Raw genomic sequence first — 16,063 nt, forward strand, 5'->3', positions numbered from 1 at the left:
CCAGCAGCGCGGGTGAGTCATCTAGCCTTTATATATGTCTACGGTGCAGACTACACTGACCCCAGAACAGTTGTATATTGCAGCAGTGATTGGAGAGGCTCGTCGTGTGAGACCAGCAGCTGCTCTGGTGTATATATTATACTCTGTGTGACTCAGGCTTTCATGGTGTGTACATGTTTGAATGGGGGCGACAATGGCTAGGGAGGTAGAGCAGTCATCTGGTAATACGGAGGTTCCCAGTTCGATTCCCGGGCCGCGCGTCGAAGTGTCCTTGAGCAAGATACTTAACCCCTAATTGCTCCCGATGAGCAGGTTGGCACCTTGCATGGTTGCCTCTGCCGTCGATGTGTGAATGTGTGAGTGAATGGGTAAAATGTGAGGAACAAATTGTAAAGAGCTTTGGATAAAAGCGCTATATAAATGCACCATTTACCATTTGTATGTATGTATGTGTGTGTGTGTGTGTGTGTGTGTGTGTGTGTGTGTGTGTGTGTGTGTGTGTGTGTGTGTGCGTGCGCGTGCGTGCTTGAGTATCATTTGACGTAAGTATGCTTATCTTCTGGTTTCATGCTGTGAGAACTTTCCACTGTGGTGAAATGCTAAGTTTCCAACCTTGTGCCACAGGCCACACTCTCTCCGCCTGTCATTCTGCCGTCGCTCTCGTCAATGCTTGCCCACACTCGCTCTCTTTCCATCCATCGCCTTCAGTCTTCACTCTGATAACTCTTTTTCTCTCTCCGTTTCACCACATTTCATCTCGCTGTGTCCTAGGGCTGTCTTAAATACTTCTAAGCTTCGTTCGATGGGCATGGGATTCGAATATGAAAATAAAATTCGATTATGTAAAAAAAATATATATATATTTTTGTTGCAAAATCAACTCTGCCTCTCTTTGTTAACTACAACAAGCAATGCTGTTTGTTATTTAAGATGAGGTCGGACTCGGCACTGACAGATTTGTGTTCATTGTGCTGCTTTTATAAAGCCTCAAATGACGGCTTACAATATGTCATGAAAGCAAAGTGTTTTGTTTGTCTAAGATTTAAAAAGGTTTAAACTTTACAGCACTGACAAAGTTGAACAAAGTGCTGTACAAGTCCCACAACATAAAAAAAATAATATATATATAATTATTATTATAATTTTTTTAAATCTCGAAGCTTCGAATTTTCGAATTCCAAAAAAATATCGAAGGTCAGCCCTACTGTATCCTGTCACCTTTCTCACACCATTATATTCCCTTATATTTCTTACATATCAAACCTATTATTTATATCATATATTAAATCTCCACACACACACACACACACACACACACACACACACACACACACACACACACACACGTGCTAGGTAGGTTTAATCCAGCGTTGTGAATTCATTAAAGGGGCTACAGATGACACTCGGCCGCTGGATGTCACACAAGAGCACCAGCATGTCATTTAACCAATCAGGGGGGAGGGGGTTACATACATGCAACATGGAAACAGGGGTTTTTAAATGATAAATTAATTAATCAAAAATGTTATTTTTTTGGTTAAAGCAATACTTTTATTCCACACCTTTCTAAAAGCTCTGTGGGTGTACCTTTCACTACCACACTACAATGGGTTAACCCTTTCACTACCACACTACAATGGGTTAACCCTTTCACTACCACGCTACAGAAGGTTAACACTTTCACTAACACACTACAAAGGGTTAACCCTTTCACTACCACACTACAATGGGTTAACCCTTTCACTACCACACTACAGAAGGTTAACATTTTCACTAACACACTATAAAGGGTTAACCCTTTCACTACCACACTACAATGGGTTAACCCTTTCACTACCACACTACAATGGGTTAACCCTTTCACTACCACGCTACAGAAGGTTAACACTTTCACTAACACACTACAAAGGGTTAACCCTTTCACTACCACACTACAATGGGTTAACCCTTTCACTACCACACTACAGAAGGTTAACATTTTCACTAACACACTATAAAGGGTTAACCCTTTCACTACCACACTACAGCCGGTTAACCATTTCACTACCACACTACAGAAGGTTAACCCTTTCACTACCACACTACAAAGGGTTAACCATTTCACTACCACACTACAGAAGGTTAAACTCTTTCACTACGACACTACAGACGGTTAACCCTTTCACTACCACTACAGCAGGTTAACCCTTTCACTACCACACTACACAGGGTTAACCCTTTCACTACCACACTACAGAAGGTTAACCCTTTCACTACCACACTACAGAACGTCAACCCTTTCACTACCACACTACAGAGGGTTAAAGAAAAAGATGACTACATATAAATGTCTATAGCACCTTTAAATGTACGTGTGCGACAGCAGCATACCTGAGAGGGGAGGAAGGAGAGGGCTCTTTCTATCAGCAGACGCATCAGCCTCTTGGAGTAGAAAATAAACTCGTCGCGGCTCGTCTCCTTGTTTCTGGAGACACACAAGACGCACAGGACTTAACAAGAGCAACAGCTTAACACAATGGCGCCCAAGCACGGATATATCCGGCTTTCGAATCCATGCTTAATGGACCGAAGGACAGATATATCCGTGGCAAGTTGTTTTGGCTTTTATTCCATTTTAATAACCTATTCAAGGTCGCCGAGCTGCACTGCAGATGTACCCTACTCTTTGAATTCGAGAAAGTGCATTACCGGCCAGATCCTCTTAGGGGCGCTATCGCGATAATGCAGTGTTCCCTGTGGCCGAAGTTGTCTTTTTATTTATTTTTTTATCTCTAATGTAGTTTTCTACTCACCTGAAGCGATAGCTATTGTCTGTTGCACGGAATACGTTTTGGATTGCGGATTTCACTATGAAATAAGGGGATTTATCATCAGCCAATGGACATATCGATCTACCAGATGGCGATCGATAACGGGGAAATGCTCAGGGGGATCCAACCGGCTCATGGTAAGATCTTTTTCACGTAAATTACATGCGTGCTATGATACTCAACCAGGCGATTAGCGTATGTGGCTACTTAGACGAACACGGTTATTGGTAATCAATAATAAGAAACAACGTCCCCCGCCCCCCCCCCCCCTTTCATGCATACATGCTTGAGGATCGTGCCGATCATATGCAGTTTGAGTTTTAACTGTAGCTTATGTATAACGGAAATGCCATTGGATATAACAAGGGATGTCCAGATCCGATCACGTGATCGGGATCGGGGCCGATCACATGATTTTCCGAAGATCGGGATCGGCAAAAAAATAAATAAAAGAATCTGTTTTTTTTTTTTTTTTTTAACAAACATGACCATGTTCACGTCTTAAACTCATACTGAGGCCTTAGTTTTGGTTTTAAATTGCATATCATCATTCATTTATTTATTGTCACACAGAGCAGAAGAATTTTGCCAAAACAAACCAATAAGTATCCAGCTGCAGAACGGCAGACCAGCCACACTCTCAGACCCAAATAATTTTTTATTTATTTAAAAAAAATGTATCCCAATTTCTCACATTACATTCACCCTGAATGTTGACGTTATCCAGGTGAAAAGTTAACTTCATTCAAGCGAGGCATTGCAATCCTTGACATAAATCATTTGTTGTATAATTAAATCAAAGGAAATGCGTTTGGGTCTGAGAGTGTGGCTGGTGCTGTTCTGCAGCTGGATACTATTGGTTTGTTTTGGCAAAATTCTTCTGCTCTGTGTGACAATAAATAAATGAATGATGATATGCAATTTAAAACCAAAACTAAGGCCTCAGTATTAGTTTAAGACGTGAACATGGTCATGTTTGTTGAATAAAAAAATTAAAGTAAAAGAAATTATAAATTTTGTATTTTTTTTGATCGGATCGGGAAATATCGGTATCGGTAGATACTCAAAATCACATGATCGGGATCGGATCGGGAGCAAAAAACGTGATCGGGACATCCCTATATAACGTTAGTAGCTATTAGCCCTTTATCTAGCCTTCCAGGAAATATACTAGACCAAATGCCGTATAAAGCTTATATTCACGGCGCTATAAATGAGAACGTATTGATGATTTTTCTTTCCTTTAAGCCATTTTGAAGGGACGGTTTATGGTCTCTATTGACAATGAGAATGGACAGATAGCAATACTATAAAGTATAGATTTAGCTCTACAAACAGCCCCAAGTCTGTTTACATATGCTGGTCGTCTCTAGTGATATTAGACTCATCCCAGTGGCCACCAATGTGTTAACAAGAGCAGGATCTTAATAAGAGCAACAGTTTAACAAGAGCAACAGTTTAACAAGAGCAGCAGCTTAACACTTTGATCGCCATGGGTTAAATTCATAATTTACCATCCCTCGCCAGCTCTATTTGTCTATGGAGAAGTTCCCCTTATTTGCAGGGCTATAACTTTTTAAATTCTATTGCTAAATTGCCATTATTATGGCCCATTCAATGTCCTATATGTATTGTTCAGGGTGTAGCAACGTTAAACTTTTTCATTCACATATTCATACTAAAATATGGTCTAAAGTATAAGTATGTTTTTATCGTTTTCTGCAGCTTTCTCCAGAACTTGATTTATAGCTCCAAATGCATTATATTGATGATGAAATACAGTTTGATAGCAATCGGCGCGAGATAAAAAATTTCAACTGGACGTGGTTCTAGAAGTTACTGCGTATCATCTGATGATGACCGGATGGGCGGGGGATCGTTTATAATTCCGTGGGCAGCGTTAGATGATTCATCCAGAGTGGGTCATATGTTCATCATAGCAGTTTATATGGAACACGTTAGAATATAACGCTGAATCTTACCGTGGCTTCCTCGCGCCGCTGGCAGATGAGCGTGGAACAGATTTTTTTCTATTATGGGATGGAGAAATGCCCGATCCATTTCCAGGTTGTATAATAGTATATACGTCCAAATCATGTTGTTTTTTCGAGTTATTTGCACCGATCGATGTTCACTGTGTCAAGACGGAGTCTCTCTAACAATAGCGAGTGCCCGGACCACATATGGATGAGCACTTCCGGTTCAAAGGCTCATTTCCGGTTGGCGATCTGCCGATCGGCCACCAGATGGCGCTCTTGAACCGCTAGAGCAGGGGTCGGGAACCTATGGCTCGCGAGCCATATATGGCTCTTCTGGTGACAGCATATGGCTCCCAGACATTTTTGAGTAAATTTTTTTTTTTTTTAATACTTGTGGTATTTCTTAATAATACTGTGTAGGGATGCACCGAATGGGAAATTCTTGGCCAAAACCGATACCGAAAATAGGAAACAGTTGGCCGAAAACCGAATGCTAGCTACCTGATTATGGCAAAAGACATGATTATGGCTAAACTTAACTTAAATAATATTAATAATCACTATTATGGGCCCATAAAACATTTATTTAGCACTTTTGAATGCATACATTAATTCCAGACTGTTAAGACTAAAAGACTACAACTATTGATGACGACTTCCTGTCCTCGCATTTCCATTTCCGGTTTAACGATACATTTTCAACAACAGATTGCTGCTAATTAAACACTTCATTTAAACGGAGTAACGTTAACGTTATGTCGAGTTCATACGTGTAGTGTAGTATGAACTCGTCATAACGTTAACATTACTCAGTGTCCACTGTTGCTGCCACCGTTGCGTCGCAGATGGATGGTACACTGTTAGCTCCGTAGCTAATCCGCTCCTAGACTACTGATAGCAGTACCGTTAACGTCGGAGCTGATCAATACTCCGGTTTTTTCTAATTTAGTTTAGAACCGGGTTTCGGGGGGCATCTCTACTCCCAAGAGGAGTTAGTTATCACAGGCTGTAGAATGCAGGAAGAGCTGACAAGCTGCTCACGTTACATGTTGCGCATGCTACCGGTATGTCTGTAGTCGCGCTTTGATGACGTCATTAAAACAACAAGTTATTTGACTTTCGGTCATATATTTTCGATGTTAAAACCCTTTCGGCCGAAAGCCGAAAGAGCCGTTTTAACCATTTTCTGCCGATAATTTTCGGTAGCCGAATTTTCGGTGCATCCCTAATACTGTGTAATTTTAAAGTAAACAGAAATTAGTTTTGAAGATACAGCTAATAGTATCTGTAGCTGAAGATATAGCGAACAGAGCTGGCGAGGGAACTAAACACAAGTGGACAGAAATTAAAAATCTTCAACCTGAAGACCAGCTGATTCTTAAAACTTGGAACGAGCTTCCTGTGACATACCACACAATGCAGCGTGAGTATTGCCGTATTGACCATGTTTGGCTCTACATATGCATGTGGGCAGTCATTCTCGCATATGAGGAACATTAAGACCAACCTACGCTCACGTTTAACTGATTGAAGCCTCAACGCCTGCATGAAGCTCAACCTCACCACGTATGAACCAGATTACAAGGCCATCAGCAAAACCATGCAGCACCAGAAGTCGCATTAAAAGTAAGACATATTTAATTTATTATACGTTAAAAATACTATATGGCTCTCAATGAAATATATTTAGAAATATTTGGCTTTTATGGCTCTCCCAGTCAAAAAGGTTCCTGACCCCTGCGCTAGAGAGTTGAGTGGAGCTTTGCAGTGTGTCTCAGGGCTCCGGAGGGGAAATATGATTTCGATCACAGATTTTTGAATTATTGACATCAAAGACGAGTTACGGCGTCTTCGGCAGAATGAGCATGGCTAGGAATGACGTCTTAACTCGTCATCGGCGATCATAGTGTTAACAAGAGCAACAGTTTAACAAGAGCAACAGTTTAACAAGAGCAGGATCTTAACAAGAGCAACAGTTTAACAAGAGCAACAGTTTAACAAGAGCAGCAGCTTAACAAGAGCAACAGTTTAACAAGAGCAACAGCTTTACTCGCATCGCTAATACAGGACTTAACAGGAGCGACAGCATTACTCACATTGCTAATGTATTTCTTATTCCTCTTTCCAATGGCAGAGTTCAATCTGGATTTAGTAACACCAGGCACCCGTAACAACAGGGCAGCAAAGGCCGTGAATGAAATCTACTGTAAGTACAGTTACTCTTTTGTAATGAAAAATGTGCCGCAATTTTTCATCAGATTGAGACACGTTTTCTTTCTAGACGTTCACAAAAAAGACGAAAAAACTACAGTCTATTTTATAGGCAATAACGTTCAGGTTTGATCGACCTATGAGACATAATCACGAAAAATTACATTAAAGAATTAGCTGGGTAGTGTAGTTTTATGAAATTCGAAAGCCCTGTCTCTTCTTTCATAGGACTACAAACACTTTCATGACACTAGGGCTGCAATGATTAGTCGACATAATCGACGACGTCGATCATAAAAACTCGTCGACGCAGAATGTTTGCGTCGATTAGTCATAAAATAAAATAAAAATACTTTTTTTTTTTTTTTTTATATAATTATTATTATTATTTTATTTTTTTGCACTACCTATCTTTGTGAAAGTGGCTTCTCAGCTCTGGTCCAGCTGAAGACAAAGCAGAGGAACAGATTGGACATTGAGCATGACCTCAGAGTTGCTTTGTCTACCATCACCCCAGACTTTGAGACTCTTGTCAGGAGCAAACAACATCCCCAGTTATCCCATTAGTTCCCTGGGATGTTAAGCTAAGAAGTCTGCTATATTTTTTGTTTTGTTATTTAAACACTTCCACTTTAATTTGTATTATTTAATTTATTTATCTTGTTATGAGTGATTGTTGTATTGTTCAAATACATTTTGATTTAAAGTTGCTTAACCCATTCTTCGCCAGGCATTGTACCCTTCTTATACCATCCTCTGCCAGCTCTATTTGTCTATGGAGATGTTCACCTACTTTGCAGGGCTATAACTTTTTAAATTGTATTGCTAAATTGACATTACTATGGTCCATTCAACATCGATTAGCTATCATTCAGGATGTAGGAACGTTTTACTTTTTCATTCACACATTCATACAAAAATACGGTCTAGAGTATAAATATGTTTTTATCGTTTTCTGCAGTATTTCATAGAACGTGAGTTATAGCCATAAATGCTATATTAGATCATCAAATGCAGTTTGATACCAATTGACGGCAGATAAAAAATTTCAACTGTACAAGGTCCCAGACGTTATGACTCATCATGCGCGGTTGACCGGAGGGGGGGGGGGGTCGTTTATAAGTCCGTGGCCGACGTTAAATCATTTATGTAGTATGGGTGATATATAGATCAGAACAGTTTGTATGGATAATAATAATCAAAAACGCTGAAACTCACCCCAGTCTCCTCTTACCGTTGGGTGATGAGCGTGGAGCAAAAAGATCGCTATTATGGGATGTTGATCTATGCGATCCATTTCCAGGTTGTATAATACTATATACGTCCAAATAATGTTGTTTATTGAGTTATGGCAACGGATCGATTATCCAGTGTGTCAAGATGGAGTCCCGCGAGCGATAGCGAGTGGCCGGAGGGAATAGGGAGACACACCGGCGTCACAATTATCAACATCCGGTTGCAACTCGCCGATCGGCCACCAGGTGGCGGTATTGAAGCGTTGGAGAGTTGAGCGGAGTCCTACAGCACCAGTCAAGGATCCGTGGGTGAAATATGAATACCATGACAGAAATTTGAAATATTGATCTCAATGACGCTGTAAAACGTCATTGGCAGATTGCGCATGGCGAGGAATGACGTCTTAACACGTCATCGGCGGAGAAAGGGTTAAGGCAGAGGGACTTGACAACAGGGTGACATTCACAGGTGTGCAGACTTGAGCATGTGAGGTAAAACATGCATTGGATAAGGAGCCATGCCCACAGGAAGCAGAGATTGAGGGTGTGACAAAAATAATCGTTAGATTAGTCGACTAATCGAATGACAAAAATAATCGTTAGATTAGTCGACTAATCGAAAAAATAATCGACAGATTAGTCGATTACCAAAATAATCGTTAGTTGCAGCCCTACATGACACGTTACTTCCTTGCGTCTAATTCAATGGGGAGTGGCGTACCTGATGATGGTGTGCATGCCTCGGACCTGGGGGGTACTAGCCAGCACACTGAGGGTCCGTGGGAGGGGCTGGGCCTGGTGGGCTGATGCCAAGGCTGCCCTGTAACCATAGCATCCCAGAGGAGAGGGGATGGGGGTGGGGGGTGATGGTGAAAGGAGCGAAGAGAACGAGGTGGCAACACACACATACACACGTGTACAATATAACACACTCTGGCAAGCATTACCTTATACTTATACACACACACACACACAGAATTTTCACTGACAAATTGATCTAGTCTAGTTAAAGCAGAGTTGATCACAAAAATAGGTGATTAGTAGGAAGGAAGCCAACACAGAAAAGACACAGCACACAGGTGTGAATATTCAGCACTGCAGTGGAATTTTACACCAGTTTAGAGACCATTATGAAAGAAAACGGTTTCCATGCTGTAGGTTGATGTATTGAGAAGATGTATATAAAAAAGCCAATTAAAGCCAAATGTATGTGTGATATGAAATTGTATCTTTTTTTGCATGACTGGTCTCGCTGAGATGTAATAATCCCCTGATTCCACACAAGAGGGGTAACGGTTTGGATGTCATCTAGCTAGCCCAGATCCAGCCTGGGTTGGATATATGGTCTAGCTAGCCCAGATCCAGCCTGGGTTGGATATATGGTCTAGCTAGCCTAGATCCAGCCCGGGTTGGATATATCGTCTAGCTAGCCCAGATCCAGCCTGGGTTGGATATATGGTCTAGCTAGCCCAGATCCAGCCTGGGTTGGATATATGGTCTAGCTAGCCTAGATCCAGCCCGGGTTGGATATATCGTCTAGCTAGCCCAGATATAGCCTGGGTTGGATATATCGTCTAGCTAGCCCAGATCCAGCCCGGGTTGGATATATGGTCTAGCTAGCCTAGATCCAGCCCGGGTTGGATATATGGTCTAGCTAGCCCAGATCCAGCCTGGGTTGGATATATGGTCTAGCTAGCCTAGATCCAGCCCGGGTTGGATATATCGTCTAGCTAGCCCAGATATAGCCTGGGTTGGATATATCGTCTAGCTAGCTAGCCCAGATCCAGCCTCGGTACCGGAGGTAGAGAGACACAGACAGATATTCAGGCCCACTGGACCCAGAACCGTTCTCTCTAGCCTCAGTCACTCGAGAGCTGAGGTGGCCTGCATACGATTAACCAGATGCAAAACACAAGAGAAATCATAGCAAATCTGCTCACATATCCCAGCGAAGTTTCCTCTACAGGGAGAAGAGATTTCGGACGAAACACAAAACAACCACAACAACAACAACAACAATGACAGAAGAGATAAAGAATGACAAAAAAACAACAGATAAGAGGAAAAATGAAAACAGTGACACACATCAGGTATCAGGTATGATGGGAGGACGTGATTATCGAGACACAGTGAAGAGTGTGACAGCTGACACCCCTCACAATACACACAACTAAACCCTTAAAACCCTGTTTATCCACTGTTCATACATGACTTACATTATAAATATCACTACATTGTCAAATGCATGGGTGGAAGCCTTAAGGCTAACAAGCTGTGCACGAGAGATTCACGTTTGGGTGAAACTGACACATGCATACTGTAAGTATGCGTACGATATAGTGTTGTGTGTATAGCGAGTGGGATGCTCACAGTCACTCTCTCTCTCTCTCGCCAGTATAGAGCAGAGGTTGGCGTTTCAGATCACAGCCCCCCGCTACTTCCTGTGTCTAAAGACCAAAGCACACTTCCTCTCTCTCTCTCTCTCTCTCTCTCTCTCTCTCTCTCTCTCTCCTCTCTCTCTCTGTCTCAGCTATGCTGTGGCAGAGACAAGAAAATGGAAGCAAAAAAACTCAACCCTTTGTAGTAACGTTTGTAGGATATTGGAAACTTTCTCTGTGGCTGAGATACGATAAGCTACAATAGCTGTAGCAATAGCTTCCTCTCTCTCCATTTCTTTTTCCTTTCTGGTACAGTCACCCTTTCTCTCACTCACTCACTCTCTCTCTCTGTCTGTCTCTCTCTCTCTGTCTGTCTCACTCTCTGTGTCTCTCTCTGTCTCTCTGTCTGTCTTTATCTGTCTCTCTCTCTCTGTCTGTCTCACTCTCTGTGTCTCTCTCTGTCTCTCTGTCTGTCTTTATCTGTCTCTCTCTCTCTGTCTGTCTATCTCACTCTCTGTGTCTCTCTCTGTCTCTTTCTCTCTCTGTCTGCCTGTCTCTCTCTGTCTGTCTGTCTCACTCTCTCTGTGTCTCTCTTTCTCTCTGCCTCTCTTTCTCTTTCGGGGGGGGGGGGGGGGGGGGGGGGTGAAAGGAAGTGCCAGTGACTCTCTGGTGTATTTATAGACACAGGAGGTAGGAAGGGTGTGAGTTGTCTCTAAAAGGTAGAGAGGGTAAAACCAACATCGCCCCCTATCATCAGTTGCTGGCGGTGCCACTGAGACCTATTCGTCTCAGATCAAGTCAACCGTCAAATCTGTCCACTGAGACCTTTAAACTCTTGACTCAGATACCGCTATGGTAGACAGAACTGCTCACAAATGTTACGTTTTTTTTTTAACTCCCGTTGCTTCTTGATACTTGAATATATCAGTACAGCCTCTCAAAACGACCACGATAGTCAATAGTAATTACTGGGGAATTTGGTCCGCAGAGAGAGTGCGCCTCCTAGTGACACGTCTGTGTTCTGCCAGCCAGCAGATTAGAGGATGGTAGATGTTGGTCCTCCCTGTAGATGGCTGCGGTGGGGTGGGGTGGGTGGGTGGGGGGGGGGGGGGGCAGGGTAGGCGGACATCATGGGTAGAATGACAAAGAGTTGGGCTACTCTACCTGACGCTGAGCTCGCGCTGTGAGTGATGTAGGGATGAGGGAACAGGAGAGGAGGAGGTAGAGGAGGAGGAGGGGACGAGAGTGAGAGAACAATCGGAGTGCATTGGTGACGGGTGGGGGGGTCAAGGCCGATCACACGTGTAACAGAGAACATGTGTCTCTTAGCAAACCCTCCTGTCAGTGCTCTCTCTGTATAGACCTCTCACGTGCGTCAGAACCTGTTCTGCCCAGATAAAGGAGGGCGGTTCCCTCCATCTCCCGCGGCAACGGAGAAATGAATGGGTTATTAGAATAAAGCTTTGTGTTCGTGGTTCTCACAGGCTCTTTACCTCGAATGAGGCCTTCTAATATCAATTTCTCTCTCTGATAAGGCAGGGGGTTTTGAATTTGGAAGCGGCGCTAAATAATTTTTATAAAAAGGAAAAATCACTCGCCAAAACAAGTCCTCTGACGGCACCGGCTCCAGTGCATTATCGTGGTGGCCATGACGGCACTTAAGAGGTCTATGTCAAAATATCACACTCTGTCACATAACCTTACATTATATTAACCTTACTGTATGTATGAACAGAACATTATATTAACCTTACTAGGGCTGTCTTAAATACTTCGAAGCTTCGTTCGATGGGCATGGGATTAGAATATGAAAATAAAATTCGATTTTTTGTAAAATAAACTCTGCCTCTCTTTGTTAACTACAACAAGCAATGGTGTTTGTTATTTAAGATGAGGTCGGACTCGGCACTGACAGATTTGTGTTCATTGTGCTGCTTTTATAAAGCCTCAAATGGGGCGGCTACGTGGCGTAGTGGGCAAGGCGCTCGCCACGAAATGCTGGAGACGCTGGGCTCGTCGGTTCGAGCCCAGCGCTCCACATTTGCTTTCAGTTTAGCTGGTCATCTGTACTAATACACATTGGCCGTATTAGGGGGTGGGAAACTGATGGGTGGGGATCGGGCGTTGTGGACAGCGACTCCCACAGGTCGGTTGGTGCGCCTGCGCAGTAGAATCAGGAAGTGTCGGGGGCAGCGTGAGCCTCCCACACGTTACTCCTCGCCACTGAGAGATCGAGCTGCGCAGGTGAAAAGATGCGACTGCTGTTACCTCAAGTACCGGAGGGGACTTGTGCTGTGTATGACTTAGTCCACATTGCAGCCGGCTTGTGGGAGGCAAGAAACAGCGTCCGTGACAGGGGAGGGTTGAATTGGATGATACGAAATTGGGATGGGAGAAAAATATAGAAAATGGGAGAAAAAGTGGACAAAAAAATAAAAATAAAGCCTCAAATGACGGCTTACAATATTTCATGGAAGCAGTGTTTAGTTTGTCTAAGATTTAAAAAGGTTTCAACTTTACAGCACTGACAAAGTTGAACAAAGTGCTGTACAAGTCCCACAACATATTAAAAAAAAATATATATATTTATAATTTGTTTTTATTTTTTATTTTATTTCGAAGCTTCGAATTAAAATCGAATCTCGGCCCAGAAGCTTCGAATTCCAAAAAAAAAATCGAAGGTCAGCCCTAAACCTTACTGTATGTATGAACAGGACATTCTATTAACCTTACTGACTGTATGAACAGAACATTCTATTAACCTTACTGTATGTATGAACAGGACATTATATTAACCTTACTGTATGTATGAACAGGACATTCTATTAACCTTACTGTATGTATGAACAGAACATTCTATTAACCTTACTGTATGTATGAGTAGAACATTCTATTAACCTTACTGTATGTATGAACAGGACATTATATTAACCTTACTGTATGTATGAACAGGACATTATATTAACCTTACTGTATGTATGAACAGGACATTATATTAACCTTACTGTATGTATGAACAGGACATTATATTAACCTTACTGTATGTATGAGCAGAACATTATATTAACCTTACTGTATGTATGAACAGGACATTATATTAACCTTACTGTATGTATGAACAGGACATTCTATTAACCTTACTGACTGTATGAACAGAACATTCTATTAACCTTACTGTATGTATGAACAGGACATTATATTAACCTTACTGTATGCTCATTACATTCATATCCTCCCCAATAGATGCAGCTCATATGCTCAAGTCCACATGTATTAACGTGTATACCTTTCATATTGTACACATAATATCTACCTACAGGTAGTACACGTAAAGAACGCCACAAGAGGGCGCACAGGAGCTAGCAACTACTGACAGTATACTACAGTGTATGAGTGTGTGTATGTTCTAACTACCATTGTGACTGTTAAGACTGACTAACTGTTACAGATCTTCATAAATAAAATAAAACAACAACAACATGCTGTGCTGAGTCACATAAAGCCACACATCCTTGTGCTCCTCCTCTAGTCCAGGAAGCAGGGATGACTGGCGCTAGTGATAATCTGGAATGGACTGCCTCTCTATTGTGCTGTGGTGGTGAGGATGAAGAGGGAATTCAAAAAAGGAGATTAAACCCTCACCTCCTCCAGCTGACTGTGGACATGCTGTACGATCAGATCGATGGCCACCATGTTGCCTCCGCCTGATTGGATGGAAAGAGATACGACATCATCGGGTAAGAATGAGGAATGCTGGTGTTTCTGAAAGCACACGTTGACTGCTGCCTGCATATGGTCGAGGCATCGTGAGCCTACCAGCTCAGAGCATCATGAACTTCAATGAAAAACGATTGGAACACAACGTAATAGAATACAGGTGTTGATGTTGCATTATGAAGTGAGATATACTGAGTGTGTGTGTGTGTGTGTGTGTGTGTGTGTGTGTGTGTGTGTGTGTGTGTGTGTGTACACTTACAGAAAATTGTGTATGGAGCCAGTGTTATTATTTTTGTTTGAGTGTGTGTGTGCAAAGCCACCCAAACTACTGCCTCTTTGCCCTGCTGCGGTCAGGCAAGCGCTACCGGAGTCTCATGGCCAGTACAGAGAGACTCAAAAGGAGCTTCTATCCCCAGGCCATCAGGCTGCTCAATGTGGACTCAATGTAACATAATTCATCCATTCTACACTCACTGCACACACTCACTGCACACACTCACCTTAAACATTCACTTTAAACATTTTAAACACTTTTTAAACATGACACCATATTTTGTATCTATTTATTCCTACAAATGTGCACTACCTCTTCTACCTCATTTATTTTATTTGCATTTTGTACATTTTAGTTTTGTATATTGTATATTTTGTATAATGTTTGGTCTTTACTCTTTTACTTTTCACTGTATGAAGCACAATCTCACTATATTGTACATGTACCAGTTTACTACCTTAAATGGTGACAAATGAAACAGAACTTGAACCTGCACTCACCGCGTGGCACCACAATGTCAGCCAGCCGCATGGTGGGCTCGATGTACTGCTCGAAGGCCGGCTTCACAAACTTGTTGTACTGCTTGATGACGCCCTCGATGTCGCGCCCTCTATCCGTGATGTCCCTCCTCAGCCGCCGTACCAGACGGATGTCAGAGTCCGTATCCACGAAGATCTTCATGTCCAGCAGCTGTCATGACAACGGGAACAACACTGACCACAGCGTTCACAGAACACACTGTGCGCATTTACACACAAATACCTGCATGCTGCAAAAACCATAAGCTTAGCAGATGTTTATTTAGATGATGTATTTAGTAGACGTGACAAGCTCGTTTCAAGATATTCTTACTTCACTACCAGATCATTTCACCTGAAAGAAAATATGATTTGAGAGACGTTTGTAAATGTACTGTTCGAAAAGCTAAGAAAGGGATTAAAAGGAGATGTATTGGTTAACTTGTGGAACAATGCTGATATACTACATTTAAGAATTAGTCATTAGCTTTTGTTTAAATTTTTTTTAATAAAAAAGGTTTGTATAGCTATTTGTGAAGGTTACAAATATGAAGAATTCTTATTTTGTTATTTATTATTCTTATTTTTGTTTGTTTGTTTTGGAGTCTTCATTTGTTAGGAATATAGGACAGGCATGTATAAGCATTATGCTTCAGTCTGTACCTTTTCAGTCACTGTATTGTGTGTGATGATGACTGAATACAACTACTACTACCACTACCACTACCACTACTACTACCACTACTACCACTACCACTACCACTACTACTACTACTACCACTACCACTACCACTACCACTACTACCACTACCACTACCACTACCACTACTACTACCACTACCACTACCACTACCACTACTACTACCACTACCAATACTACCACTACCACCACTACCACTACCACTACTACCACTACTACTACCACTACCACTACCACTACC

General features: G+C 42.1%; 1 protein-coding gene across 2 annotated transcripts in view; it reads right to left on the bottom strand.

Moving 5' to 3' along the window:
* uckl1b (uridine-cytidine kinase 1-like 1b) overlaps window positions 1-16,063 on the bottom strand; it is a gene marked incomplete at its 5' end in the record, with an annotated part of 61,794 nt that overhangs the window by 5,941 nt on the left and 39,790 nt on the right. For both annotated transcript variants that reach the window (XM_084333330.1, XM_084333331.1), the window contains 5 exons: window positions 2,371-2,464; window positions 8,957-9,055; window positions 11,778-11,794; window positions 14,256-14,317; window positions 15,105-15,294. In XM_084333330.1, the coding sequence (XP_084189456.1) occupies window positions 2,371-2,464; window positions 8,957-9,055; window positions 11,778-11,794; window positions 14,256-14,317; window positions 15,105-15,294 (462 nt within the window). The remainder of the gene's footprint in view (window positions 1-2,370; window positions 2,465-8,956; window positions 9,056-11,777; window positions 11,795-14,255; window positions 14,318-15,104; window positions 15,295-16,063) is intronic.

This window comes from Notolepis coatsorum (genome assembly GCF_963971535.1).
Source record: "Notolepis coatsorum genome assembly, chromosome: 17".
Lineage (NCBI taxonomy): Eukaryota > Metazoa > Chordata > Actinopteri > Aulopiformes > Paralepididae > Notolepis > Notolepis coatsorum.